This window comes from Neofelis nebulosa, chromosome 4 (assembly GCF_028018385.1).
Source record: "Neofelis nebulosa isolate mNeoNeb1 chromosome 4, mNeoNeb1.pri, whole genome shotgun sequence".
NCBI lineage: Eukaryota > Metazoa > Chordata > Mammalia > Carnivora > Felidae > Neofelis > Neofelis nebulosa.
The window spans coordinates 114,547,014-114,574,874 of record NC_080785.1 but is presented as its reverse complement, the minus strand read 5'-3'; the positions used below and the strand labels follow the sequence as shown (position 1 = coordinate 114,574,874).

The following is a 27,861-nucleotide window of genomic DNA, read 5'->3' as shown; positions in this document are numbered from 1 at the left end:
CGTATTATGGTATTATACTAGCATTAGAACAACACTAACCCAACGTAACATCACAATCTTCTGTTTTACAGAGGATTTTACAACATCACATCACACATCACAATCCTCTGTTTTACAACATGGCAGTCCCAGGAGCTGTCTCCCTTAATCCTTGTCACGGCCCTGCTGGGTGGGAATCCCCCACTGTGCAGATGAGGAGAGCACTGCCCAGAACAGGCTGTGACTCCCTTGGCCACTCACTTGCCCGTCTGACTCCAGGTTCTTGAGCCTAGGCATGGGTTGGTTCTGGCCCAAAGGGCTCTCTGGGACTGCCCACCTGACAGCCATGCCCACCTGTCCTGCAGTGTCACTGGCCTCCAGCACTGTGGGGCCAGGGGGACAGATCGTGCACACGGAGACCACGGAGGTCATACTTTGCGGAGACCCCCTCAGTGGCTTCGGCCTCCAGCTCCAGGGTGGCATCTTTGCCACCGAGACCCTTTCTTCCCCTCCACTCGTGCGCTTCATCGAGCCCGACAGCCCAGCAGAGAGGTGAGCCAACTTCCCCTGCCCCGCTGGGCCTGCCACTCTCCAACTCAGGGCTCACAGACAGCCAGGGAAACTGAGTCACATGCCAAGCCTGGCTTCACAAGTGTATCTCGTTCCGCCATCCCATCAACTCCGTCATCAGCCCCACTTTACAGATGAGGAAACTGAGGTGCAGAGAAGCTGATGCATTGCCCAGGGTCACGCAGCTTGTGAGTGCCCCAGGACTGGAACCCCTGTCTGCCTGAAGCCAGAGTCCTCTATATACATATCTCCTAAGGCACGCATCACCCCCCTTGGGCAGACAGAGAAGCCGAGGCCCAGCAAGTTCACTCCCTTAGCCAGAGTCACGTGCTGAATGGCCTGAGGATGTACAGCTGGTATAGGGCCGAGCTGGGAGTCATACCCCGAGCCTGCCCCTGCATGGCATTCCTGTCACCCGGGGATAGCCGTGCTGGTAACGGAACTTCTTCTCTCCGCGGGGCTGCCCGGGATTCAGGTGTGGGCTGCTGCAGGTGGGAGACCGGGTCCTGTCCATCAATGGTATTGCCACTGAGGACGGGACAATGGAGGAAGCTAACCAGCTGCTGCGGGACGCAGCACTGGCCCACAGGGTCGCACTGGAGGTCGAGTTTGATGTGGCAGGTGAGTGAGTGTCCCTACCTCCCCCCTCGCCCTTGGGGACCCTGTGCTCCCTCCTGTCCTGTGCTCTCGCCCGGTGCACGTGCTCCTCCACCCCCACCCCACCCCCCCGCGCAGTGACCCTTCTGCCTGAGCGTTTGCAGCGTGTGCCTGAGCACCAGCACCAGGAAGGCACTGGCCGGGGAGGCAGGAATTCTGCACACCAGTGGGAGCGTTGATGAGGGAGTTATGTGCCGAAACAGGACCGAGGGAGGGCAGAGGGGGGCTGAAAACATTCCCTGCCCCTCTGCAGGGCTTAGGCAAAGAACCCCACACAAAAGCTCAGTTAGACGTTCTGGTCTTGTGATTTCGACATTCTGTGACTTTGGACACTCCCTCCCACCACCCATCCTTAGCTTCCCCAACTTGAACTGGTGAATAGAGTCCTACTACAATGGATATTGTTGGGTTAGATGAGATAAATCTTGTGGAAACACCCAGCTAAGGCCCGGCACGTAGTAGGTGTTTGGTAGATTGTTACTGGGTCTGAACTGGGTTGGCTGGCCGTCATGGGGCCTGGGCACCAGCCCCAAATCTGCTCTGACCAGATGGGTTGTCTTGGGCAAATGCCAGCTCACCATGCCTCAGTTCTCTCATCTGTCAGGTGGAAGACGCAGGATGGGGTTGGGATGGTGACTTTTTGCAGTCTCTCCCAGCTGGCCTACTGGGACTCCCTGAGTCTTCTCCCTCAGGCCTCACATGAGTCCACGTGTGTTTGCCTGCAGAGTCCGTCATCCCGAGCAGCGGTACCTTCCACGTGAAGCTGCCCAAGAGGCGTGGAGTGGAGCTGGGCATCACCATTGGCTGTGAGTCTCTCCCCGCCATCCAGTCCCCACGCCGAGTGAGCCTCCTGCTGGGGGAAAGCACACACCTCCAGCCTAGAAGAGGGGGGTGCTCCAGGTGGTGGGAGGGCTGGCTTGGGTTCCCTCTGCCTGCAACGCTCAGCTCTGTGTCCTTGGGCGACACCCTAGCCGCTGGGAGCATCAGTTTCCCATTCTGCACGATGGGAGTTTCCTGGCCATCTGGCTCTCCCAGTGGGATTAAGTGGCTTGTTAGGCACCAAACACGTGGGCCAGATTGGTTTTTTATTTGTTTTTTGTTGTTGTTGGTTTTTACCTTCACATTCCCAGTAGTGGGAGGATGAAAACAGAAGAGTAGAAGGCACAAGCATAGGGACCTTCAGAACCCTCCCATGGCTTCATCCTACTCTGAGTAAAAGCTGAAGTCCTCACGGCTGATGAGGCCTTTGTGATCTGGTCCTAGTGATCTCTGACTTCATCTCCTGCCATCCCTCCATCATGCGCCACCAGCCACTGCTGGCCTCCTGGTTGATCCTTGAACATACTGTTCCTTCCAGCCTCAGGGCCTTTGCACTGGCCGTTCCCTCTGCCCTCTTCCCCACCATTTGCTCAAATGGCACCTTTGGAAGTCCTTTTCTACCACCCCGATTTACACTTGCCCTACCCTCCACATGGCCCCTTCCATTCTTTCTTTTTCTCCACAGCATGCTTTATCAGTTGACAAACTATGTACAGTTGGCCCTTGAACAACATGGGTTTGAACTGTGCAGGTCCACTTAAACGTGGATTTTTTCCGATAAATACAGTAAGTCCTGTAAATGTATTTTCTCTTCCTTAAGATTTTCTTAACATTTTCTTTTTTCTAGCATACTTTATTTTAAGAACACAGTATGTGATACATATAACATACAAAGTACATGTTAATCAATTGTGTTATTTGTAAGGTGTCCATTCAACCATTCAACCGTAGGCTATTAGTAGTTAAGTTTTGGGGGAGTCAAAAGTTAATACTCAACTGCATGGGGAGACAGCACCCCTAACCCCCACATAGTTCAAAGGCCAACTGTACTTTAAAATGTTGTTGATTATCTGTGTCCCCCGCCGGACTGGTAGCCCCAGGAGGGTGGGGATCTTTGTTTTGTTCCCTCTCCCTCTCCCTTGCACATACATAGTCGAGATTCAACTGTGCCCTGGGGATCCTGAAGGGAAAGACGTTGGGATAAGGGGTGGAGACACCCCCCGGCTGGCTGTAGCATTGCCACCCCCACTGCCCTGCTGAGGTGACCTCCTGGTGGGTGTCCACTCTGGCCAGGGCAGCACACACACTGGTAGGCTGACCCCAGGTCAGGCAACAGATGCTTGGACCTCATTCCCCAGGGAGATTCAGGGAACCCCAGAGAACAGAAGACCAGGATTGCAGTCCTTGTGTGAAATGATCCTCAGTCCCCACCCTGGGCTTGACAGAGGGTGACTGCAGCTCCTTCCTTCCCCAGACTCCACAGTCAATGGAGGTGGAAGTTTAAGCACTCTGGGAGGGGAGAAGCTGCTTCCAGCCCAGGAACCTCTGGGTAGGGCTGCCAGATACAGTTGCATAAGTTGTACATGACACAAGGATGCCCATTTGAGGTAGACTTACAATTTTATTACATCAGTTGGAAGAGGTGCCCTTGTCTCATCTGCAAAGATGCCACATGGGCTAGAAGAGGCTCCTACCATCTGGTCACTAATGGGAAAACCCATTCGCCCAGATGGATTCTTTCCGCAAGAAAACTTAGCTATTCATGCAACACCCATTGTCTTAGGTCACGTTTCCCCAGAAAGAGCTTCTTAGACAGAGTTATGTTCCGGGGGTTTGCTGAGAAGGGCTCTTGGAATCACCACCTGTGCGAGGTGAAGGATGTGGGGCTGGGCAGTTGGAGGAGCTGGGTTGTGATGCGACCACAGCAGGTGGCTCAGCCAATCCCACGGAGAGCCCGAGGGCCAGGAAGGCTTTGGAAGTTGTCCTGAATGAGGCTGGGAGCCAGGCCTTTGCACCTCTGTTGGACCAGGCTGTACCCAGGAGTTGCATAACCTTGGGTGAGGCTGTTCTCTTGGTCAGAGGCAGTTTCCAGAGAGGGAGCCCCCTGTGGGCCATTCAGCTAGCACTCCCTGCAGATGGGAGAAGGGAAAACTCAATTGTGGAAGGGTCACCCAGTTCCTGGGTCCTGGCCCTGTGCCAGGTGGGAGGGAGTCCCTGACACAGCCCCTGAAGGAGTTCGCAGTTTGCTGGGGGATGGGCTGAGCAGAAGGGAAAAGCGCTGATGTGGATTGAGCACCTGTTATGTGCCGGGATCCATGTTAGGTTTTGCTTTGTCTAGTTTGATCTCATGACATCTCCATGAGTTCTGTGGCATCCCCCGCCCCCATTTTACAGAGGGGAAACTGAGGCAGAAAGGGGGCTGATTTGCTCACGGTCACCCAGACAGGAAGCAGTGAGAGCAGGACATGCTCTAACTCCTGACCCCTCCAAACTCCCTGAGGCTGAGGTGGTCAAAGGTCAGATTCATGCTTCTCCCCCCTCCCCCCCCAGCGACCAGCAGGAAGCGAGGAGAGCCCCTCATCATCTCTGACATCAAGAAGGGCAGCGTGGCACACAGGTAGGGCTGGCCCTGGGCACAGGGCAGGGGGAGTAATCCAGGGGGAGTAGCGTGTGCCAGCCTCTTTCTGTCCCCGACCCCTGCTCATGCAGGACCGGCACCCTTGAGCCAGGAGACAAGCTTCTGGCCATCGACAATATCCGCCTGGACAACTGCCCCATGGAGGACGCTGTGCAAATCCTGCGGCAGTGCGAGGACCTGGTGAAGCTGAAGATCCGGAAGGACGAGGACAACTCCGGTATGGCCCCTGCCCGGCCCGGCCGCCTCTCGGTCCACCCCCGGATGATGGGTCCCCAGCTTGCAATCTGAGGTTCCCTCTGGCCAAGGAGGGAGGGAGGCAGGCTGCTGGTGCAGGTTCCTTGAATGAACAGATGCAGGGAGGAGCCCCAGCACAGATGTTTCACCATCCCTGGGGCTGCCTGGATCCTCTGCGCCCAGCACAAAGCCTAGCAGAGGGGACCTCCAGGGGGCAGCAGCGAGCAGATGAGTGGGCGGGGCAGGGATGCCTCAATGACTGCACCCTGCAAGGGCAGTGTGTGAGTGAAGAAGTAAAAGCTGTGACACCTCTGAGGCCAGACAGGTGACAGAAGTGAGTGAACTGGACAGAAGGTAAGAAAAATGTATACAGGTTAGGGAGGCAGTAAGGAGGGGTGAGGCTTGTGGTCCCTGGAGAGCCAATCCCTTATTCAGAGAGGCAACTCCTACTCTGGGAAGGATGCTGTCTTGTGGGCAAAACTTCTTCTAATTTTTTTTTTTAAAGAAAGCTGGAAATCTGGTTTCTTCTTCTCATTATCGTTATTTTGTGTCATGCATGAAATCTATATTTTAGAGTGCTGGGTTCATGGTATTTGGGTGCCAGAAAACATTTCTGGAGGCAGAAGATGGCATCAGGGTCCCCGGGTTGTGCCATCCAAAGTCATGGCAGGAGTGAGTGGGTGAATTAACAAATGAGTGAGTGCGAGTGGGAGTAAGGACACCAAGGTGTTGGGGGCTGGGGGCGTCCATCTCCTGGATCCTGCCCCACTGCACCCCGCCCTGATAGGTGCCACCTTTGCAGATGAACAGGAGACCACGGGTGCCATTAGCTACACAGTGGAACTGAAACGTTACGGGGGTCCCCTGGGTATCACCATTTCGGGCACAGAGGAGCCTTTTGACCCCATTGTCATCTCAGGCCTCACCAAGCGTGGTCTGGCTGAGAGGTGAGCCAGGGTTCCGGGGGGGGGGGGGGGGGATGCATGGGGTGGGCCCAGGGACCCTCATGGGGCAGGGGTTGTGCTTTGAGAACAGCTGAAGTAGATTCTGACCTTGGTTCCAACGTTGACATTCTGGGTGACATCAGGACTGTCCCTTCCCTCTCTGAGCCTCAGTTCCACAGAGGTAGACCAGCCCCTCCCTGGCTGACCTCTCCAGCTTCAGTAAGTGCCAGATAAATGTATGCCAACTCTCCTCTCTCTTCCAACGTGGAGATTCCTGGCGATTTCTGGAAAGTCAGCATTGTGAGCCTTTTTGGAGCACCTGCTGTGTGCCTTCAATCCTGGCACAGCATGGGGCTTTTCTGCAGGCATTATGGGCCCCCCTGCTGTCCTCTCCTTTGGGGAAGGTGTGAGAAAGAGGGTGCCCCAGGCTGGCCAGACTGGGAGGAGCAGGTGAATCTGGGGCCCAGAGGTAGAACAGGGCCCCATGGGGGTCACAGGGAGGTGGTCCCAGTCTGGGCGAGATGCAGCTTTCTCCAGACACTGAGAGGAACTGGCTGTAAAGGGAGAGACTGGGCAGGCCTGGAGGGGGCAGGCTGGGCCCCTGGGGGAGGACACAAAGCAGGAAGGGCCACGTGGTGACGGGGTGCTGCAGTGGGACGGAGGGGCCTGAGGAGTGTGGTCCGTGGCTCCCTGTTGGTGTCCTTGCTCCCGGAGCGCCCCCTGCTGGCCCACTCCAGGGGCCAGTGTGGATGGTTCCCACCTCAAGTATGTTCATCTACTCCCACGTTTACTGGGTACCTACTATGTGGCGGCTCATTCTGGACGCTGGGAGCACAACAGACAGTCCCCCGTGCCCTCACCGGGCTGATCTGGCTTAGTGCTGTCTAGTTGCAGTGTAATGCGAGCCACACATTTAATTATCAACTTCCCGGTAGCCATATTAGAAAAATAAAGAGAAATAAAATGAATCTTATGTATGTATTTATTTCAACACGTAATCAATATACAAATGATTAGTGAGATAGTTTACACTGTTTTTTTAATTGTGTCTTCAGAATCTGGTGCGTAGTTTGCCTAAGTCAAGGCGTCTCAGTTTGTGGCAGCCACGCTATGGGGCCCAGTAGCCACAGGCGGCTGCCGAACTGGACAGACCTCCCTCCCTCACTCAGCCTGCCACCGCCCTGACTTACTCAGTCCCCTGGACTCCTGGGGAGCTTGGTGGGCGGTGCCCACCTGCAGCTGCTCTCCCTGCTCTCAGTGCTGGCTGTTCCTCAGGATCCCCTTCCCCAGCCCGATTCCCAGGGATACCATTTAATTGGCCGGGCGTGGGGGCCAGACGTGTGCATGTTTAGAAAAGCTCCTCAGGTAATTCTAATGGTGTCCAGGCAGAAACCCACTGGACCGGATCAATGCTGCTGCCTGGCCTTGCCAGCCCCTTGCATCCCCTTGTGAGGTCGCCTGGGCACCCTGTGCTCATTCTCTAGGTGAGGAAGCTGAGGCCCAGGGAAAGGGAAAGGCTGTCCATGGAGAGAAGCATGAATCCCTTCCATCCATCCATCTTTCAGTTAGAATTAGGTAAAGTAAGTTTATCACTCTCATTTACGGGCTCCAGATCACGTAGTAGTTGACAGCTGCTCTGCGCGATTCAGACCGTGCTCAGAACTCATGCTTGACCCTGCTTCCAGAACCTGCCCCTACAGTCAGGCAGGATCCCTCCCCTCCCAAATTCTAGACTTTGTACCTCCGTTCATACCACCAGAGATCACACTTGCCTTCTGTTGCAGCTGGGTTTGATTGAGGTCCGTCGGGCTTGTGCCTTGGGGTTCCTGAGTTCCCTGAGGGCAGACCCCCACTCTGAAGCCTCGACTGTGTCTCGTTCTCTGTCCTGTGCCCCCTCCCCAGGACTGGCGCTATCCACGTTGGGGATCGCATCCTGGCCATCAACAGCGTCAGCCTCAAGGGCCGGCCTCTGAGTGAGGCCATCCACCTCCTGCAGGTGGCTGGTGAGACTGTCACACTGAAGATCAAGAAGCAGCTAGACCGTGAGCCTCACCCCACCACCTGGGGGCCCTCAGCCCTTGTGGGAACCCCTCTGTGCCCAGCCTCGTGGAATCCCCACCAAACCCCACAGAGGCGGGAAGGCACCTGGGACAGCTGAGGAGACTAGACTCAGAAGGGTCACAGCTTGTATGGGGCAGAGTCTGGGCCTGAACCACCCACTGTCTTCATTGCCTCCTGCCTCTCACAGCTGCTCGTTATGCCTTCGGGCCGTACCTGTCCTTTCCTCAGTTTCCCCCGATTTGTACCCTGTACCTTGGCAAGCGAGGCCACCGCCCGCCGTGGAAGGAGCCTTCAGGGTCTTCCTTCTGACCCATGCCCCACTGTTGCTCACCCTGTGACCTTGGGCATGTTGTGCACACACAACGCCACAGGGGCTCCCCGAGGCCCAGCTCAGAGAACTCAGCCTCCGTTTTCCTGTCTGTGAAATGGGTTTGCCCATTGGTGCACCACCTCCCTCATATCAGGGGGCCCAGCAGCAGGCTCGGGGGGAGTGCTTAGTGCCTGTGAGTTCCCAAACCAGACTGAAGTGGGGAAACTGAGGCTCACTGAGCATCTCTGTCTCTGAGGTCAGAGGTCAGTGGCAGTGACACCCCCTTTCCATCCCAGGCCCCCTCCCACACCGCAAGTCGGGCAGCCTCAGCGAGGCCAGCGATGCAGATGAGGACACTCCAGAGGCGCTCAAAGGAGGCTTGCTGGCAGCCCGGTTCTCCCCTGCCGTGCCCAGCGTGGACAGCGCCGTGGAGTCCTGGGACAGCTCGGCCACAGAGGGGGGGTTTGGGGGCCCAGGTAACACTTCATCGCCTATAAGCAACATGCTCTCTCTGGGCCGCCCCAGCTGCCAGGCCTTTGTAGGGGCTGCTCCCTCTGCTTAATCCTTCCTCCTCCTCTCCCAGCTCCTTCAGGGACGCTTCCTGGAGGCAGACCCGCCTGGGCCACGTCAGCCATTCCCAGGGCCCCTCACTGCTCAGAGCATGGACCCCAGGCCTTCACACATCTTTTGATTAGCATCCATAGCACCTCAGCTGGCTATTCAGAGTTCCCCACCCTGAGGTTAGGGACCAAGCTGGCCATACTTCTGTCTTTGTCATTCCCAGCCCAGTGCCCTGCACACAGCAGGTGCCCAATCAATGTTTATTGCATCCGTGGAGTCCTGGGCAAAAAACCCCTTCCCACCTCATCCCGCAAGATCCAGCCTTAAAGTGGACACCTCCAGGCCACCCTCTTAGGACACGAACTCCCCTGCCCATGCGTGTTGAGACCCATAGGTAGCTTTGGGGGTTGGGGGCATTTGACTGCAGCAGCTGGCCTTCTGGCCTCTGCAACACAGAGCCACAGGGGCTCCCCAAGGCCAAGCTCAGAGAACTAGTGGAGCGAGGCTTCTAAGTGCCCTCAGGTGGCTCCCAGCCCCTGTCCTCACTGTCTGTATATCTGCCTTCCCTGGGGTCTCAGCTTCCCCATCTCAAGTACTTGATCAGTATCTCTTAGCTTACTCCCGGGGTAGGGTCCTCAGAGCTCCCAAAGGCAGGCAGAGAGGAATGGTCAAAATAGTGAAACTCCTTCCCGTGCAGGGGCAGCTGGGCGAAGCTTGATGGAGGCGGGACAGGGTCCTGGAGCCCTGGGCATTAACTCTTCTGCTGGGTGATTCAGAGGGTTCTGGGTGGCGGCCGGGCCCTCAGCGGACTCTGAGTAGTCATGCAGGTCCAGACGGGGGAAAGACCTATCCAGGGTCACCCAGCACAGCTGGAAAAGGGGCAGAAAGGAGGGTGAGCTATACCCTCTCAGACACCCCCCTCTCCACCTGCCAGGCTCCTACACTCCACAGGCGGCGGCTCGGAGTGTGACCCCCCAGGAGTGGCGGCCCAGCCGGCTGAGAAGCAGCCCCCCACCCACGGAGCCCCGGAGGACAAGCTACACCCCAGCCCCCACAGACGAGAGCTTCCCCGAGGAGGAGGAGGAGGAGGAGGAGGAGGAGGAGGACTGGGAGCCACCAACTAGGTCTGTGGTGGCAACGCCATGAGGGAGGAGGCAGTCACGGTCTCCTGGCTAGGATGGGTGAGGGTCCCTGTGCCACCATAGGGGGGCAGCGGAGGAGTCTTGTCTGGCTCCCGAGGAGGGTCTCTTCCCAGGAGAGAGGAGGAAACGTCCGTCAGAGCTGCCTCGGCCTGGCTGAGATGGCAATGAGGCTGTGCTGGGCAGAGGGTGCTGCCGTGGCAAATGTGTGGAAGGTGTTTGCCTTTCCGAAGTCTGCTAATCTCGCGTTCTCAGAAGAAAGGCAACAGACTCAGAACTTGAACCCAACCCTCCTGACTTAGCCCAGATTCCTTGATGGCCCCCCTACAAGGGCCTTCGGGTCACAGGTGCCAGCCCTGAGCTGTGGACGCGATGGGTTTTGTAGTGTTGGCTTTGAAGGGCACGTTGTCACCCCTGGAGGAGGCCCCTGCGGAGAACAGGCCCTGTGGCTGTTCCTCACTGAGCCCTAGCCACCCCTCCCGCATCTGGGCTTTCAATCAGGCACTTCCTTCTGCCTACTCTCTCCTGACCAAGGCCTACTGTGCCTTCAAAACCCAGGTCCTGCCTCCGGGAAGCTTCCCTGACTTTTTCAGGCAGAAGGCATGTGAGCCTCCTCATGGCACTGGCCGCCTTGTGTCCACCTGATGCGTTCCCTGGCTGTGGTCCCTTCTGCTAAGTGCCTGGCACCCAGGAGGCACTCCTGCACACTTTGTGAAGGAACCGCCAGCTCCTTGAGAACAGGGGCGACACCTTCTTTACCTCCGTAGCCACGAACCCTGTGGATGGAGCCCTGGCTCAAAACATTTGTAGAAATGATTTGAATGGAGAGAATGTCCGTCAGCCTCAGTCTTCTCATCTTTAAAATGGGAAGGGCAGGAGGCAACTATCATGCATCAGCCTCCCTGAGTCTCCCTAGGAGATAAAAGCTGGAGGGCCTTTATAAGAAAGTGCTTTGCAAATCATACTTTATAAGCGGCCAGGACTTTGTAGGCGGCAAGTGGCTTTGTGAACTATGAAGCGTGCAAGTGTGACTTGGTATTATTCTATCGCGCCTCCATTTTAGAGTGATGATGGGCTCCTACACCCTGTGACGGAAGCTGTGGGGTGGCCTGGACCCTTCCCCAGCACAGACACGCCATCTCCATCCATCTGTGTCCTTGCTGGCTCCAGCTCTGTCCCTGTCACTGTGCTCTGATGCCATGTGTCTGGGTGGGGCCAGGGGCTGTCCTCTGGGGCTACACCATGGATCTCCTCTCTGTCTGTCTGTCTGTCCGTCCGTCTGTCTCTCTTCCCAGGCGTCCTGTGTCACCGCTCTCCACCCCGTCTCATCCGCCCCTGTTCTAACTGGCCACCGACAGTCCTGGTCGCCCCTAACTGCGTCTTCCCCCCATTCCGTGTCACCAACCACTGCCCCGGGGCCCCAGCACTGCCACCGAGGACGCCCGCCTGCCTGCCCGCCCGCCCGCCCGCCCACCCTCTGGCCCCTTGAGCCCAACGCCGGGCCCTGGGGCCCCGAAGACTCCTCAGGCCCCAGCCCACCTGCCCGCCCATCTGTCCACCAGGAGTTGACGCTCTCTGGTTCCTACGTTACAGCCCAGCCCCTGGCCCTGCCCGTGAGGAGGGCTTCTGGCGCATGTTCGGGGAAGCCCTCGAAGACCTGGAGTCGTGTGGTCAGTCAGAGCTGCTGAGGGAACTGGAGGTAGGGCCAACCCACCCCGCAGACCTTCCTGGGGGCACCTGTGCATGGACACACTGACAGGCATGCCGTAGGAGACAAGCGTGTTGATGGGATCCTGCCTGCGTGTCATGTGTGTCATGCACTCACCCAGCACCTGCCATGTAAAGGTGTCTGCACACATGTGCGGACACATACACAAGTGTGACTGAGAACACTGTGGTGTGGCGGTTCGAGGCGTATGCACATGTGAACCTGTCTGGTATCATGTGTGCATTGGGAACATGCGTGTGGGCATTTCAGAGCAGGTGTGTCTGAGTGTGCACAGTTGGATATGCACAGGGACAGTTTTGGTGTCTGTGTGTGCATGTGCAGTATGTGGACACGGTTTTGGGCATGCCCTGTGGAAGCATGTGGATGTCAACATCAGTGACAGCACAGGGGATCGGGGTCAGGGGGCTGAGAAGTGACTACAGCTTTGGGTGAGGTCAACATTGCCCACAACAGAACAGGCTGCGCAGAAGGTCTAGGAAAGATCCAGCTGGGTCATTTCAGAAGCTCCTTCATACTCTGAGAGCGATAATGTAAACCTCTGCTTTACCTGTGCTTTTGCCCCTAATATTGTCGACTAGGGCCTTTTTTTTTTTCTCCACCAGCCTTGCTATTTACTATGCTCCTCAGAGAACTAGTTTTTGGCTTTGCTAATTCTGTCTTGTGTTTCATTGTTTCCTATCTTACTCATTTCTGTGTTTAACTTCTTTGTGTTTCAGTAATGATACTTTTCCTGGTTTCTTAGGTCCTTAATTTTCAGTTTCCCTTGTTTTCTACTGTGGTGCATCTTAAGCTATGATTTTACCCATAAGTACTGCTTTGGCTGCATCCCACAAGTTTTGATTTGTAGTGCTTTAATTGATCATTCAGTTCCAAATATTTAAAAAATGTCTAGTACAATTTTAGTTAGACCCTTAACATATACAGAAGTGGAGAGGTTTCTTTCTAGTATCAGTTCTAGTAAATGTTTCGTGTATGCCTGCAAAACAATGTGAATTCCCTTTTTTGGGTGTAGGGTTCTCTGCAGATCAAGATTGTTCATAAACTTGTTCAAATCTGCATCCTGATGAAATGTTATATGCTTTATTTATCTTTGTGTGGTTTTTTGTTGTTGTTAATAGTATGATAAAATCCCATTGTGAGTAGAAATTTGGCAAATTCTTGACATTCTGTCAATTTTTGTCTATGTCAAAATTTGTCTGTCATTAAGCGCATGATGACTATAACTTCTTGGTGAATTTTTCTTTTTGTTATTAATCAGTATCTCTATCCCTATCTGCTTTCCACTTTAAATTCCATTTTTCCCATAATAATATGGCTCCACCAGCTTTATTTTAGTAATGTTTCCTGTCTTTTTTCCAATTTCTTTATTTTCAAACTTACTGTGTTACTAAGTTGTACATTTCTCATTTTAAGTGTATCTGTTGTATGCTATATATAGCTGATTGTCCCCCCAAGCCAAGGGTCTTCTTTTAAGGCAAGTTTAGTTCATTTATTCTTTTTGTGATTACTAATATAAAGTTATTTCTAGCAAAGAATTTATACTTTCTATGTATCCTACTTTCTCAATACTTCTGATCTACTATCTTAACTTTTCTTGTATTGATAAATCTCCTATTCCTGCACTCTTTCCATCATGAAAAAGGATATTTTTTATAATTTTTATTCTTTTAGTGATTATCCTTAATTCATTTTACCTTTTTTTTATTTTAGAGAGAAAGTGTGAGTAGGGGAGATGGGCAGAGGAAGGGGGGAGAGAGAGAGAGACAGAGAGAGAGAGAGAGAGAGAGAGAGAGAGAGAGAGACTCTTAAGCAGGTTCCATGCTCAGCATAGATCCTGATGAGGGACTTGATCCCATGACCCTGGGATCATGACAAGATCAAGAGTCGGATGCTCAACCTACTGAGCCACCTAGGTGCCCCTGTTTTACTTTTTATTTATTTTTAATTTTTTTTAACGTTTATTGATTTTTGAGAGAGAGACAGAGCGTGAGTGGGGAGGGGCAGAGAGAGAAGGAGGCACAAAATCCGAAGCAGACTCCAGGCGCTGAGCTGTCAGCACAGAGCCCGACACGGGACTTGAACCCACGAACCATGAGATCATGACCTGAGCCAAAGTCAGACACTTAACCGACTGAGCCACCCAGGCATCCCCCTGTTTTACTTTTAATATTGAATTTTTACATTTAATTTTTTTTTATTATTACAGAAGCCACACATGTGGATGGTGCAAAATTAGATAAAGTAAAATAAAAAATGAAATAAGCAGAGTAAAACATAAGAACAAAACAGCCTCATCACACATAGATTACCACTGTTACTGCTTAAGTGAGTGTGTATGCATTTTTAGGATAACAAAACCATGATGTACATGCTCTTTTATATGCTTTTTCAGTCAGCTACTCTGTTTTTCCGTATATGGAAATAATCTTCTAATATATTTTCATCTCTTCTAATAGCAAGGTCATAGGTTTTCACAGTTGACCCCAAATTTCCCTTTAGGTCTGGTCTGGCTAAACTAGTCCCTAATCCATGCTTGGCACTTGGTTTTTATGCCTTTTCAGTCTCTCTTAATTTTAGTCCAGTGCCTTTTTAACGATGCTGACATAAAATCTTTGTTTATCAAGATAAAATTCACATAACATAAGATTTACATAATGTTATGGAGCCCCTGGGTGGCTCAGCTGGTTAAGCGTCCAACTTCAGCTCAGGTCATAATCTGGTGGTTTGTGAGTTTGCGCCTGCGTCGGGCTCTGTGCTCACAGCTCAGAGCCTGGAGCCTGTTTCGGATTCTGTGTCTTCCTTTCTCTGCCCCTCCCCTGCTCACACTCTCTCTCTCTCTCTCTCTCAAAAATAAAGAAACATTAAAAATTTTTTTAAAAAAATTTACAAACCGTTCAAATGTAAATTAAATATTAAAAGTAAAAAGAATGAATTAAGGATAATCACTAGTAATTCAAGGGCTTTTATAGTGTATTCACAATGTTGTGCATACATGACCAGAACATTTCTAACATCCCAAAAAGGAGTCCCACATCTCTCAACCGCTGTCTGATTTGCCTGTTCTTATAAATGTAGTCATGCACTATGTGGCCTTTTTTCATTTAGCTTAATGTTGTAGAACGTATCAATACTTCATGCTTTTTATGGCCACATAATATTCCGTCCCATGGATAGACCATGTTGCTGACTTTTTGAAAAGACCAGGCCCGGTGGACTTTGCCTTGAATTTTTTTACCATCTTCACTTTCCTTATTTTTTTTCTTTTTTTTTTTTTTTTAACAAAGTCTAATCAGTGCCTTTGTCCTCCTCCTGAATGAGACAGGCCCTGCAGAATGCTTCCATTTCCCTACCAACTCCTCTCCCCACTTGTTTATAAAATTGCTCAAAATTAGTTTTGTGGGATTTTAGTCAATACTCATTTACTGTTACTGGTAATTTCTTTGCTCACCATTGTTTCTCGCATTCCATGTTTTCCGTCTCAGTTCATCCTTTAAGATCTTTCAGTGAGAATCTTGAGGCGGTAAACTCTTTTAGGTTTTGTGAGTGATTTTACCTTACTTATTTTTACCAATAGCAGGGTAGCAGAGTGGTTAAAACCTTTGATTTTGAACCCAGACTCCGAGTTCAGATCTTAATTTCTCTTAGCCTCTGTTTCCTCACCTATAAAATGGACCAAAGGAATGGTAGAATGGTATTTGCTTGTTTCATAGGATTGTAGAGAGCAAAATGAATTTTGTGGGAATAGTCCTTAGACTTGAGCTCGGCACAGAGTAAGTGCCATTCAGTGCCAACAATTAGTATGCTAATTGCTGGTGTGATCGAGGACCTCCCCCACCTCACCCCTGCGCACCCTCAGACTGAGAGCCACAGGAGGCCAGGGACCATGACTATGCTGTTCACTGTTGTGACCTTGAAGGCTGGCACATAGCAGGTGTCCATAGATGCTGACTGCAGACGGCGAGCCAACAAGCATCTGAATGAAGCTCTGTGTGTCCTCAGGCATCCATCATGACGGGCACGGTGCAGAGCGTGGCCCTTGAGGGCAGGCCTGGCCACCGGCCCTGGCGGAGGAGCCAGGAGGTACGAGCGTCCCCTGAAGAGACACAGGAGTTGCTTGTGCCGACACCCTTAGAGATGCACAAGGTGGGCACCGGGGCTGGGCACGGGAAGCCTGGATGGGTGTCCCGGGGCCGCGAGGACTCACCAGGGGCTCCCGAGGGGCTGCACCCCTCTCTGGGCTTCATTCTCCACCACCAAACACGATTTGGTATTAGACTGAGTTTTCCAAAATTCTCATCATTTGGGTGATACACACCCCCACCCCCAATGATACACACCAGGCTGCTATTAATACATTTCTTTAAGTAGACTCACTTTTTTCCCACTTAAGTTAGTGTGTGTGTAAGATCTAAAGGCATTTATATAGAATACATGTATATGTAGTTGTATGTGTGTATCTATATATATCACTTCCTTAAAGGAGAAGCCAGCCTCCCTTGCCATCTGTAGGTTACTATATAGAAAAACAGAGAAGAAACCTCTCAGCTGGTAGTCCTCAGAAGGCTCAGAGCCTCTTGGTAAATTGGGAGAGGAGCAAGTGTTAGAAGGGTGAAAACCCGTTGGTACCCCACGGAGACTTTCTTCTGGGTGGAAGGGAGAGGATTGAAAAAGAACTGAGAAGGTGCCCTATATCTAACTTCCCCTTTGTGACTGGTGCTGGGAACTGGAGGATGTGCTGCCATGCAGAACGCAAGGGGGCGCTGTGGGACAAACGCAGTGAAGTGTGGGGAGCACAGCTAGGCGGCAGGCTAAGTGTGTGTCCCGCACCAAGGGCTGCTGTGGGGGGTGGGGGACAAAGGTCAAAGCTCCAGGGACCTCCTCCTCCTTCTGCTCCCAGGTGACACTGCACAAGGACCCTTTGCGGAATGACTTCGGTTTTAGCGTCTCCGATGGCCTCCTGGAGAAGGGCGTCTATGTCCACACTGTGCGCCCTGATGGGCCAGCCCAACGTGGGGGCCTCCGGCCCTTCGACAGGGTCCTTCAGGTAATGCTGGGCGGGGGGCACCATGGATAGCGTGGCCTTTTCTTGCCTCATGGTGGAGAAAGAACCCTGTTTCTACCCTGGCTGAAAGGCCTCAGGCAGGTCGCCTCCCCTCTCTGAGCCCCAGCTTTCTCATAGAGCAAAGGGAATGACAGGACCAGGCCTCTAGTCAGGTTAGGTTCAGTTGTGTTGCAGTAACAACCCCGAATCTCAGTAGCTTAACGCACATGAACGTATACCTGTCCACAGTGGGCTGGCATAGGCTTAATCCACCCAGGCTGATGGGGGCTGTACCCTCTTGTAAATACCTTAGATGACATGACTTAGGAAAAGCGACTGGAACATCACACATGGGTTTTTTCCTGCCTTCACCCAGAACACCTGCTCCTCCCCTTCACAGCCTATTGGCCTTCCGGAACTAGTGATGTGACCTTGCTAACTGCAAGGGAGCCTGGGAAATGTGGGTGAGCAGATCGAAAGCTCTGGGACAGGCCTGGCCCAGCCACCCTGCACCGCCTTTCCCAGGCCCCAGCTACCTTTGTTCCCATGATGTGATTTCTGCTATATCAGTGCTACATTTTTACTAAATATGTTTCCTTTCAGTTCAACTGAAATTTATTTTGAAAGGAAGCTTTTCGTGTCAATTAGGAATGAAAACCCAGCACCCCTTTGCTTGACATAAAAGATCAATCTAAAATAAAAATAAAACAGAAACAAAGCAATGTCACAAAATTCTAGGCAGGAAGCTGGGTGTGTGGTCTGCTCTTTTATGTTAAAAAAAAAAAAAGAGAGAGAGGTGGGTGTTCGTGGAGTGGGAAGGAGGTACTGGCACCCTCTTTGGGGTTTCTCTGATAAAACCTAACCGGAAAGATTGAAAGAGAACTAAATGAAGGAGGACTTCCTCTCTAGGAGTGTTCTAGATTTACCCTGTACCTGGGCTGGGGCAGGGCCCATGCTTCAGGAAGTCCCACGATTCCCACCTACTTTAGAACAGGCTCAGCTAATGCCGTTCTGTCCCCTTGGCTGTATACTGTGCAGGTCAACCACGTTCGCACGCGGGACTTCGACTGCTGCCTGGCGGTGCCACTCCTGGCCGAGGCAGGCGATGTCCTGGCACTGGTCATCAGCCGCAACCCGCTGGCGCAGAGCAGCCGAGCCCCGCGAGCACCAGGCCCCAGCAGCCCCCGGATGCTCTGAAGTCAGCGTGCGGTCTGGACACCCCAGGGGCTGCCCGAGTAGACCCTGACCCCCAGACCTGTAGCTGGGCTGGAGAAGTGGCCGCTCACTTATCCATCTGTCTGTCTGGCAGGCTCTGAGCCGGGGACCGGACTCTGTGTCTATTCTCCGGTTCTGTGGTGCCTGGAGTCCCAGGCAGTGATGTCCCTGTGCCAGCTGGAGTGACGTCCAGGTCTTTCTCCACGTTGGGGCTCCAAGATGCCCGGAGGAGCCCCACTCAGTAGGGGCTGAGACAGGCTGCTCAGCTGGGAGAAGAGGGGCTGGGGAGCCCAGCTCCGTGTAGGGAGGAGTGAGCTCCCCATCCCAAGAGGTGAGCAAGTGGGAGCTGGATACCCCCAGTGCAGTCATGGACTGAGGTATGAAGCATCCGGGCAGTGGGTCCACACATGCTCAGGTAGTTAGTTTCCCAACAGGGGGAGAGCATTTAGGGTGTTTCTTGTTTTCTGGACCGCCTCCCACCAAGAAAGATGCCACTCAGGGTGGGAGCCTAGCCCCTTCTCTTCTCCAGCATTCTGGTGTTTGGGTCTCACTGGCATCCCCACTGGAGAGACTCTGAGCTGGGATGGCTGAAGCCCAGGAAGCGTCAGCCTGCCGACTCTGAAAGCGAGTGGTTTTCTTACTTCGGCATCTCTGGTCTGAAGCCTCTGTGATTTGAGACCACAGTGCTGGGCCCTTTGGGCAAGCTCACTGTGGCTTTGGGCTCTCAGCCCCTCCTGCTGCTTTTGTAGGGTGCACAGGCACAGATCCATATGAATACACCCCTCTCAGGCCAGGTCCCACACTGCGGGAGGGAGTCATTTGGAACAGACGACCCAGGGGTTTCCATTCATCTGCCATTTCAGTGGAGATGGGAAAACCATGGAAGTATGCCATGTTAGATGACACAGCTCCTCTTCAATATCTAAATTAGTGAAGGAGGAGAGACAGGGAGAGGGAGGCACAGAGATAGAGAGGCAGGCAGGAGAGAGATGGGCCGTCTTCTCTCATGCCCAAAGGCGACAGTGTCCAAGGTGGTTATTCAAGGAAATTTATTCCCACTTGAAATCTGGAAGCACCAGCATCCCTTAAAATCATTGTCCTCATTTTCCACAGACCCAGAAACCCTTTTGATTTTGAGAAGGGCACGGGCGGCCTTCACCTGGTGGTCTGGGCTGGGGCCCCAGGGATGGAGGCGGGCAGGGAGGATTCAGTCAGGTCTGGGGATTTGCTTTGCTCTTAATGGGGGTCTCAGGAAAACGGGGCACCCATTCCCATCTGCATCCTCCATGCTTCCCTCCAAGGGAGGCCCCCCAGAAACACTCTTCCACTCAAGGGACAAGATGGGGAGTCGAGAGGCCTGTTCTTTTCACCCTGGGTTGCTGCTTGGTTGCTCCGTGACCCCCTCTGGGTCTGGTCTGGCCCTCTCTAGACAATCAAGGGGTGGACAGTCTCTGAGCAGGTATGGGCCTCCCTGTCATGGCCAGAACCAGGCCCACTGGGCACCCCACCCACACTCTCCCTGGGGGCCTGCTTTCCCTCTCCTCCCTCCAGTTTCCCAGAGCCTGCCCTTTTCCTGTCTTCCCTGGAGAGCCCTTCATGCCACGGCTGGACTGTCCAATGCCTCTGCTATCTTGGATTCCTGTGTGAACATCCGCCCCAGGGTGAAAGGGCACTGCCCACCCATCACAGGGGCACTGAGGAAAAGCCAAGAGCCCTCAGCTTGGGGGTGTGGGGGGTGACACAGCAGAGACATGGCCACTGGCAGCCACAGCTGTGTGAACTTAGGCAAGTTGCCCAGCCTCTCTGGGCCTCTGTCAAGTGACAGGGCTAGACAGGACATACTCCCAGGGCCTGTCAGCTTGGGAAAGCTGCATCTGGCTGCAGGTGAAGGAAGATGCGTTCTGACCCGTCCAGTGCTCCCCTGTTTTCTCGGGCTGGAGGCCTCTGCCATTTCCCCCAGACGTATGCAACCGGGCCCGGCAGGTGGCCCCTGGCCGTGGCCGGCCTTCTCATATGCAATATTTCTTCTGGCTTCTCATGGGGATCATAGATCCCAGACTTGACATTTCCCGACACCAGTCCCCGGTGAGCATCCTGCCTGCCTATGCATTTTGGGTACAGCTCCTGTGACATGTCCCTCCCACCCTCAAAAGCTGTATTTTTCTCTGGCTGAGATTAGAGCATATTCCTTGTAAAGTATTTTTCTACATGGGGTTTTCTTAGAGCTCTCGGGAAGCACATGCCAAGGGGCTGCATTGCAAAGGCCATTGGGGTCTCTTTGGGGCCCACGCGTAAATCCGTTCTGCCAGGGATTGCAATGACGTGGGAGCTGGGGGTGGGGTGCCATTGGGATGATTTTTTAAATAAAGTTATTTAAATGCAACTGGACTGGAGTGTCTGCCTTTTTCTTTCTTTTTTTGTTTTTTATTTATTTTTTTTTATCATAGGCTGGCAGTAGCTTCTGTTTGGATCTTAGGACATCTTACCTGTTTCATTCATTCATTCATCCATCCAAAAAGTCTGCTTGGGGGGCGCCTGGGTGGCTCAGTCGGTTGGGTGTCTGACTTCAGCTCAGGTCATGATCTCACGGTCCGTGAGTTCGAGCCCCGCGTCGGGCTCTGTGACCCTCTCTCTGACCCTCCCCCGTTCATGCTCTATCTTTCTCTGTCTCAAAAATAAATAAACATTAAAAAAAAAAAATTAAAAAAAAAAAGTCTGCTTGGACTATGCATTGTTTTCACCCCTGGAAAAACAACATGAACAAGACGGAGGAGGTCCTGTCTGCATGGGGCTTATAATTCTAGTGGAGAACAGACAATGAACAAGGGAGTACATTGTAAAGAATTATTTCAGAATGAAAAAACAAAACAAAACAAAACAGTCATGGGGACACAGTGGAGGGTGAGAGCTTTAGCTCCGGGGTCAGGGAAGGACTTTTCTTAAGAGGTATTTGTGCGGAGACCTTCAAGACAGGAGCCAACCCTGTGGAGACCGGGAAGCACAGTGTCCCAGGCAGGGGGTGCAAGTGCAAAGGCTCTGAGGTGGGAATGAGCTTGGTGGGTCAAGGAAGAGAAAGGAGGCCCAAAAGCAGAGTGGGGAGACCAGGTTGGAGGGTGCAGGGCCCAATGGTGAGGGCTTGGGTCTGGACTGGATTTTATCCTATCTGCAGGAGGAAGCCGCCGAGGCATGTAAGTGGTGGGTCTGCTGCATGGAGCCACTTTATCCTGGGTGGGATCTCACTGATGTCCTGAGTCTTCACTGGGCATCCAGGGCAGGATGGGCCCAGAGGGCACGGCCAGGCCTCACTAGGGGTCCACAGCTCTGTGGGGGCAGATGAAGAGCTTCTTCCCATCAGCTATGCATGAGGGAGTGAGCCCCCCATCTCTGGAGGTGTGTTAGTGTGGCTGGGCCAGGGAAGCCAAAGGCCAGATTGGGCACAGGGTACCTCTGCTCTCCCTAGTGCCAGGCGATACTCTGGGCCCTTGTGAAACAGGGAAGAGGGTGTGGACAGGGCCAGACCTAGAGAGGTACCCCTGTGCTACAGACTGGCTTCGTGCAGGCACTTCTGTGTGCTTTTCAAGAATTCTCTGGATTCTCCTACAGCCTTCAGAGGTGGTTCTGTTAGCCCAGTGTCATAGGTGAGGAAATGTACAGAGAGGTTAAGTAACTTGCCCTAAGTCACACAAATAGTAAGGGATGGAATACAAGGATTCGAATACAAGTTATGGCCAAAACACACAGGGAGGAGGGAGGTGGACAGAGGCCATCAGAAAGGCCAACAAGGGACGCCTGGGTGGCTCAGTTGGTGAGGCGTCTTAGGCTCAGGTCAAAATCTCACAGTTTGTGGGTCTGAGCCCACACCGGGCTCTGTGCTGACAGCTCAGAGCCTGGAATCTACTTCAGATTCTGTGTCTCCCCCTCTCTGTGCCCCTCCCCCACTCACGTTCTGTCTGTGTCTCAAAAATAAAAAATATATATATCAAAAAAGAAAGGCCAACAACCAGAAAAAGCTGGGGGAGTGGCATTTTATTCTAACATCATCTATAAATAATGAGTTTATATTACTGAGGGGTACCTGGGTGGCTCAGTTTAGCTGAGTGGCTCTTGGTTTTGGCTCTGGTCATGATCTCAAGCTCCATGGGATTGAGCCCCGCACTGGGGTGTTCTCTCTCTCTCTGCCCCTCTCCCGCTCATACATACTTGCTCTCTCAAAATACACTTTAAAAAAATGAGTTGAGAGATGTTTGGTCTGGCGAATTGGAGAAAAGGACCCAGGAGGCTTCCCTAAATTTGCCCACACACTGATCTGTCCAAAATATTGACCTGCACTATGATCCCAGCAAAGCTGAACCCCTCTCCTGGCCTCAGTTTCCCCACCTATAACAGTGAGTTGAGCACACGATTCCCAACGCAGAGGACCAAATACTTCCTGTACCAAATACTTTCTGAGGTCCTGAGTGTTCTGCCTTCTGAGGCCCCAGAGTCTGTGGTGTGATTTCTATTTGCATCCCTCTAGGGCTTATGCTCCTCCCTGCAGCCTCTCCCACTCAGGCCTGGCGGTCAGAAAGCCCGTTTGGGTGCCAGTAACTACTCCTGTGCATGACCTCTAATCAGCCCGAAGCCTTGAAAGGGGCAGCAGTTTATTCCAGGTGGGGAAACCGAGGCTCAGGAGACTGATGTGAGGTGTCCCAGCCATGCGGGGTGGGATGCATGCCAGGTGGGCTTCAGTCCCCAGCATCAGGGGAACCAGCCCGGAGCAGACCCAGGACAATTCTTTCAAAGACTCGCTCTGTGCCCCTGAGTTAAGTGTACCCCTCTGTGAGCCTCTGCCTCAGTGTCTCCGTAGACAATTACCACCACCCCCCCCACCTTTTTTTTTAATGTTTATTTTTGGTAGAGAGAACACAAGCAGGAGAGGAGCAGAGAGAGAGGGAGACACAGAATCTGACACTGAGCTGTCAGCACAGAGCCCGACACGGGGCTCAAACTCCCAAACCTCGAGATCATGACCTGAGCCGAAGTCAGACGCTTAACCGACTGAGCCACCCTCGGGCCCCTACAATACCCACCTTTGATGAGCATCCTAGGGCAGAACTGAAAGCCCTTTGTAAACTGTTAAGGTGCTTGTCAAACATGGGGAAAAACAGCCTCATCAAAACAGAACCAAGGGCTCCTGGGAAGCTCAGTCAGTTAAGTGTCTGACTCTTGACTTCGGCTCAGGTCATGATCCTCGGGTCCTGGGATTGAGCCCCGAGTCAGGCTCTGCGCTGAGTGTGGAACCTGCTTGGGATTCTCTCTCTCTCTCTCTCTCTCTCTCTCTCTCTGCTCCTGCCCCCCTCCCAACTTGCTTGCACATGTGCACACTCTCGAAAGAAAAATTAAAAAAGAAAAACACAGAACCAACACGTGTTGGATTTTAAAAAGGAAATGTTTATTTTCATGTTATAAGGTGATTACAAACTCCTCTAAAAAAAAGCAAAGATGAATTTAAAATATCGATATACATATTTATCTAAAAAGCAAAAGAGGAAAAGAAAAGCCCTGCAAAATACAGGGATTCATATCATAAAACATTTATACACAAAAGCTTGTATACTGCAAGACTGAATTACACACCAAGGATCTTATTCAAATACAAATTCCTCCTCAGAAGAGTTTCTCGTTGGTTGATTTTTTTTTTTTTACAAAAGTTTAAAATATCTTAAAAATATTTTGAAGTTTTAAAAAAAAGTCCTGATGAGCCAGACATATTTCTGGAAGGAGGCAAGACCCACGTTCTCAGCTTTCTCTTGTGCTAAATACAGAGTCACAGTTGCTAGGGATTCGAAAATTAAGTGGGTAAAAAATAAGGGTGGGGGGGGGGGAGAAAGAAATGGAGCCAACATCTCAATTGGAAGCCAAATATATAACAAGATTCCTCAGGGAACTGTCAGAACACGTCTGTAGTGACACCCACCAAGAGAACAATGAAACATAGCTTCCGATTAAAACAGCAGTCTGAGGGCCAGGCATTAACAGGGCGTTGGGGGCGAGGGAAATGCTGTTCTCTGGCTTCCAGGTTGCCCACACCCCTCTCTGCGTTTTGATATCTGGGATGTTGTTTGGTTTGTGCCTGTTGGATTTTTGCACCGGGCTATTTATAGCATTCACGTGGACAGCCCAGCCTGGGGCTGCCTGACACTGGGGCTCAGGGCTGGATGGGACCTCTAGCCACCTCAGGGTTTCTCTTGGGTCCCTTCCTGGCCAGTGTCTGAGGCTGGAGGGGAAGGGAGGCAGTGTCTGCCTTTAGCCCTGGCTGCCCAGAGCATTTCCCCGTCCAGAGGGGCAGTGCTGGGGAGATGCTGGCTGGGCCCCGGACCACTGTGCAGTGGCACTGGGTGACACAAGATCACCCTGTGCTAGGCTGAGGGTGGCTCACTCCCCTTGGACTTTGCCACCTTCTCTAGGGGTGCGCTGGGATCTGGGGTAAGAATGAGGGAGCACAGGTACAGAGAGGGGGCCGTGTCACCCAGAAATCATCCAAGGCCACTCACTTCTCTGCCTGGGAATGTCCCTCGTGGCCTCAGGCTAAATCCTGCCTAAGGGATTCTGCCTCTTGCACACCAACCGGCTTCACTGGGCCTCAGTTTCCTCACGTGCCATAGGGAGGTCAGCTCCTAGCTCACAGAGGGCTGTTGGGTGCAGGGCCAGGGTGAACGGGTGCCACCTCTCCTACCAGAGGAAGGGCAGTCGTCGGTCCCATGGAGCCACAGCTTGAGGTCCAGTTGGCCCGAGGATGGTGAGAGGACGGGGGGTGCTGCTCTCCTCGTCCCTGAACGCTGGGGGGACAGAGCGCTTCCTTTTTCATAAAGGCTCGTCTTTGGTCTTCAGGGAGAACACTGGGGAGCTACACGCGCCACTCATCACACACCCCTTGGGGAACCTGCAGCCAGACGGACTCCAGACAGCCCGGCTCCAGTCCCTGCTTGCCGTGCCCAGCTTCTTCCTCACAGCAGGTCTCATTTCCCCCATTTTATAAGGGCGCTGACCGGGGAGGCACTGACCACGCAAGACTGCCCACCGCGGGGACTGACACGGCCCATGCCAGGCCCGGCGAAGCATCTCCCTGGGTGAGATTTATCCTGAGGCCCTTACCCATTTCTGCATCCTAAAACAAGTTCTTTAACCACCTCCCTCGCTTCCCTTCCAGAGCTGGCCTGCTGGGCTATCTGCGGGCACTGGAAATTCTAACCCATCCCAAGGCAGAGAGTGGGGGGGCTGCCTGTTCTCCAGAGACAGGAGGACCAGAGTCATGAGCTCCAATGACAGGTTTCCTTTATGAGGAGACATAGAAAAGTCATGCACCATCACACCTTGTACTCACAGAGCCAAGTTCTGCGGAAACACAAGGGCGAGGGGAGTAGACAAGAGGGTCCAATTGGAGACAGGTGCACTGGACGATTGTCGAGGAGCGGGCTTGGGGAAAGTGGCTGACCTTCCTTCCAGGCGGGGCCTGGGGACTTGGTCTGCATGTGTCTTTGGTCTAGAATTTGGTCTGCGAATTTTATAAGAGGAGAGGCCTTTCCCAGGCCATTTCCAGAATGTTGCAATTTGCCTACCAACCCAAAATACTGTAGCCTTTCACCAGAGGGGAGACATTGTAGCCTGAAATGGCCACAAAATGCCCAGGCAGCCACTGCACGCCAGGCCCCCCTCGACCCCACGTGTCACCTGTCCCCAATCGTTGACAGTGGTTAGTTCACTAAGTTCCATGAGACAAAGGAAAACAGGTCACATTGCTACTCGGTAAAATTAGGAAAAAAAAACCCGACAAAATCAAATCAGACACAGTGGCAACCATAAATACATAGAGAAACAGGAACACAGAATTGTTAACAGTTTGGAATAGGACTGGGTATTGTTTGGCAGAGTATATGCTTTGGAAACAGTGAAATGTGGATGCTTGCCAAAGAGAAGAGGTTCAGAACTGCCTCTGCCCCTCGGACCCCAGAGGCTCCTCCCCTCCCGAATCTGGGGAGAGGGTTCCAGGATTCAGAGAGCCCCTGCTCCGAAAACCCGAGCTGGACCACTCTCCACGCCCCATGAGGCCGTCACTGTAATTTGTGCGTGACAACGTGTCGTATTTAGACTCTGAACTTGGAAGTGACAGTTTAAATGGCACAGTTTAGGTCCAAATGGGGGCTGGGGCGGAGACGTGTCCGTCTTGGGATTTTAAAGGTGGAGTACCTTCTCTCCTGGTTCAGAGAAGACAGGCTCTTGGGTAAGCCAGTTCTGGGGTGCCAGCCCCCTGAACAATCCCACCCTTCTAGAAAATGCCCTCTCACCTCCTCTCCTCGGTCCCCACATAGTGTGTATCTAACACCAGCTACCGCAGGAGTTGTGAAGAATTTCACCATCTCCCGAGTCACCACCAAGGGCTGCTCTTGTGCCTGAACGGGGAGGAGGGTTTGGGAGCACTTCGCCCAAGTCAAAGATCCAGGGAGGCTCCAAAAGCACTCCTGGCACTCCCACGGGGGCAGCCCTGAGCCGGGAGCGTGTCGGGAGTTTCCCAGCCCCTGGGAGACGAGGACAGAGCTGAACGTGGATTGCTGAGGAAAGAAAAGCACCCCTCCCTGACATCAGGCCTCTCTGAATGCCTGGGCCCACACCCTTTGGTCCACTGGCTCACCCCTCGTCCCTCACCAAATACATCATGCTTCTTTCCTACACGCAGCTGTGAGAGAGGTCAGCGGGGGGCCGGCCAGAACCTGATAGAACCCCATTAAAACACAACAGACCCATCCGTGTGAGGGTCGGAGCCCTGAGACCGCTGGCGGCTCCCGCAACGCCGGCCCCGAACTCTAGCTAGGAAGCCGTGGAAGGGAAGCAGCCTCCCGAGGCCTCCTGAATGTCAGGGTTCCATCCTCCCCAGCACCCTCTTGGGAGCTCTTACTGCCCCCGCTCCGATGAATGGTCCTGACAATCGATCTGACAGTCCTTCTGACTATCCACCCTCCATCTCAAAATAACAGGAGGGATTTTGCTCTTGGTGCAACGGTTTCTAGAGAATCAGACTTTGGCTGTAAGGCCTCACCTGTCAGCTTTAAGTCAGTCCCTTGACTGGAGGCGCTGATTCACTATTTGGCATCTCTCTTCTTGGCTAAGACAAGTGTAATGAAACCTCTCCTTGTGGCCCTCCTTTCTCTAACCCCTCTGGGTCAGGCCGGCTGGTGGGGCCTCTCCTCTGCTGTATGCTTCTATCTGAACCAGGCTGAGAAGGTACTACACCTTTAAAATGGGTCTCCCGTCCAGGAAAATTCCACCCTGTGTTTTTGGGGGCAGAACTTTCTGCCAGCTATACAAGCACCGAAGAATTGCTTTTGAAAACGAGATCTGTTGCTGGCAAGATCGATTCAAGTGGTAAAAGTGTATGACAATCTCTAAATGTATATATAGTTATATGTAAAAAAAAAAAAAATACAAAGAAAAATTTACCAAGTTCCCATAAAATACATCTAATTCAATATGAAAACTCTGCCTCGCCCCGGACATCCGCCGGTGGGTTTTCTTTTTTGTATAAAATATCCCCAAATCAAAACAAAAAACACATACACACGATACCACACACACACACACACACACACACACGCACGCGCGCGCACACAGAGTAACATTTTCTGTGACAATTAAAAAAAACAATCCTAGTGCAAATAGAAAGCTCTGTAAACCTGGTCCTATGAGAATCTAATGTTAGTAAACAGCAGGGAAGCAGCCCGTCCGCCCGAGCGCCCGAGAGCTCACATCATGGTCTCTACTATGATGTGGGTTGGTTTCATGAGAGCGCCGTTCACGGCCAGGCGGGAGCTGTAGGGCATAGCTCCCTCGCGCTCCACAGCCCAGCGGTTGGGTTCCCTCGGGGTCAGCAGGTACTTGAGTCTCTGGAGAAGGAAGAGGATGGGAGCAGAGAGGAAAGTCAGGCGTCCTA

The 27,861-nt window shown here is 52.7% G+C and overlaps 2 protein-coding genes across 8 annotated transcripts in view; one reads left to right on the top strand and one right to left on the bottom strand.

Annotated features, from left to right (window-relative positions):
• GRIP2 (glutamate receptor interacting protein 2) overlaps positions 1-18,200 on the top strand; it is a 93,685-nt gene extending 75,485 nt beyond the window's left edge. For 3 of the 4 annotated variants that reach the window (XM_058725879.1, XM_058725878.1, XM_058725880.1), the window contains exons 12-24: positions 345-531; positions 1,025-1,170; positions 1,932-2,012; positions 4,576-4,642; positions 4,735-4,880; positions 5,700-5,844; positions 7,744-7,883; positions 8,509-8,688; positions 9,708-9,897; positions 11,506-11,611; positions 15,641-15,784; positions 16,539-16,685; positions 17,721-18,200. In XM_058725879.1, the coding sequence (XP_058581862.1) occupies positions 345-531; positions 1,025-1,170; positions 1,932-2,012; positions 4,576-4,642; positions 4,735-4,880; positions 5,700-5,844; positions 7,744-7,883; positions 8,509-8,688; positions 9,708-9,897; positions 11,506-11,611; positions 15,641-15,784; positions 16,539-16,685; positions 17,721-17,879 (1,838 nt within the window). In that variant the 3' untranslated portion in view covers positions 17,880-18,200. Of the gene's footprint in view, positions 1-344; positions 532-1,024; positions 1,171-1,931; positions 2,013-4,575; positions 4,643-4,734; positions 4,881-5,699; positions 5,845-7,743; positions 7,884-8,508; positions 8,689-9,707; positions 9,898-11,207; positions 11,612-15,640; positions 15,785-16,538; positions 16,686-17,720 lie in introns of those variants that run through there. The other variant, XM_058725881.1, reaches the window with a different exon arrangement.
• A 5,106-nt stretch (positions 18,201-23,306) lies between these two features.
• SLC6A6 (solute carrier family 6 member 6) overlaps positions 23,307-27,861 on the bottom strand; it is an 88,858-nt gene continuing 84,303 nt past the window's right edge. For all 4 annotated transcript variants that reach the window (XM_058725873.1, XM_058725877.1, XM_058725874.1 and 1 more), the window contains one exon: positions 23,307-27,814. In XM_058725873.1, the coding sequence (XP_058581856.1) occupies positions 27,674-27,814 (141 nt within the window). In that variant the 3' untranslated portion in view covers positions 23,307-27,673. The remainder of the gene's footprint in view (positions 27,815-27,861) is intronic.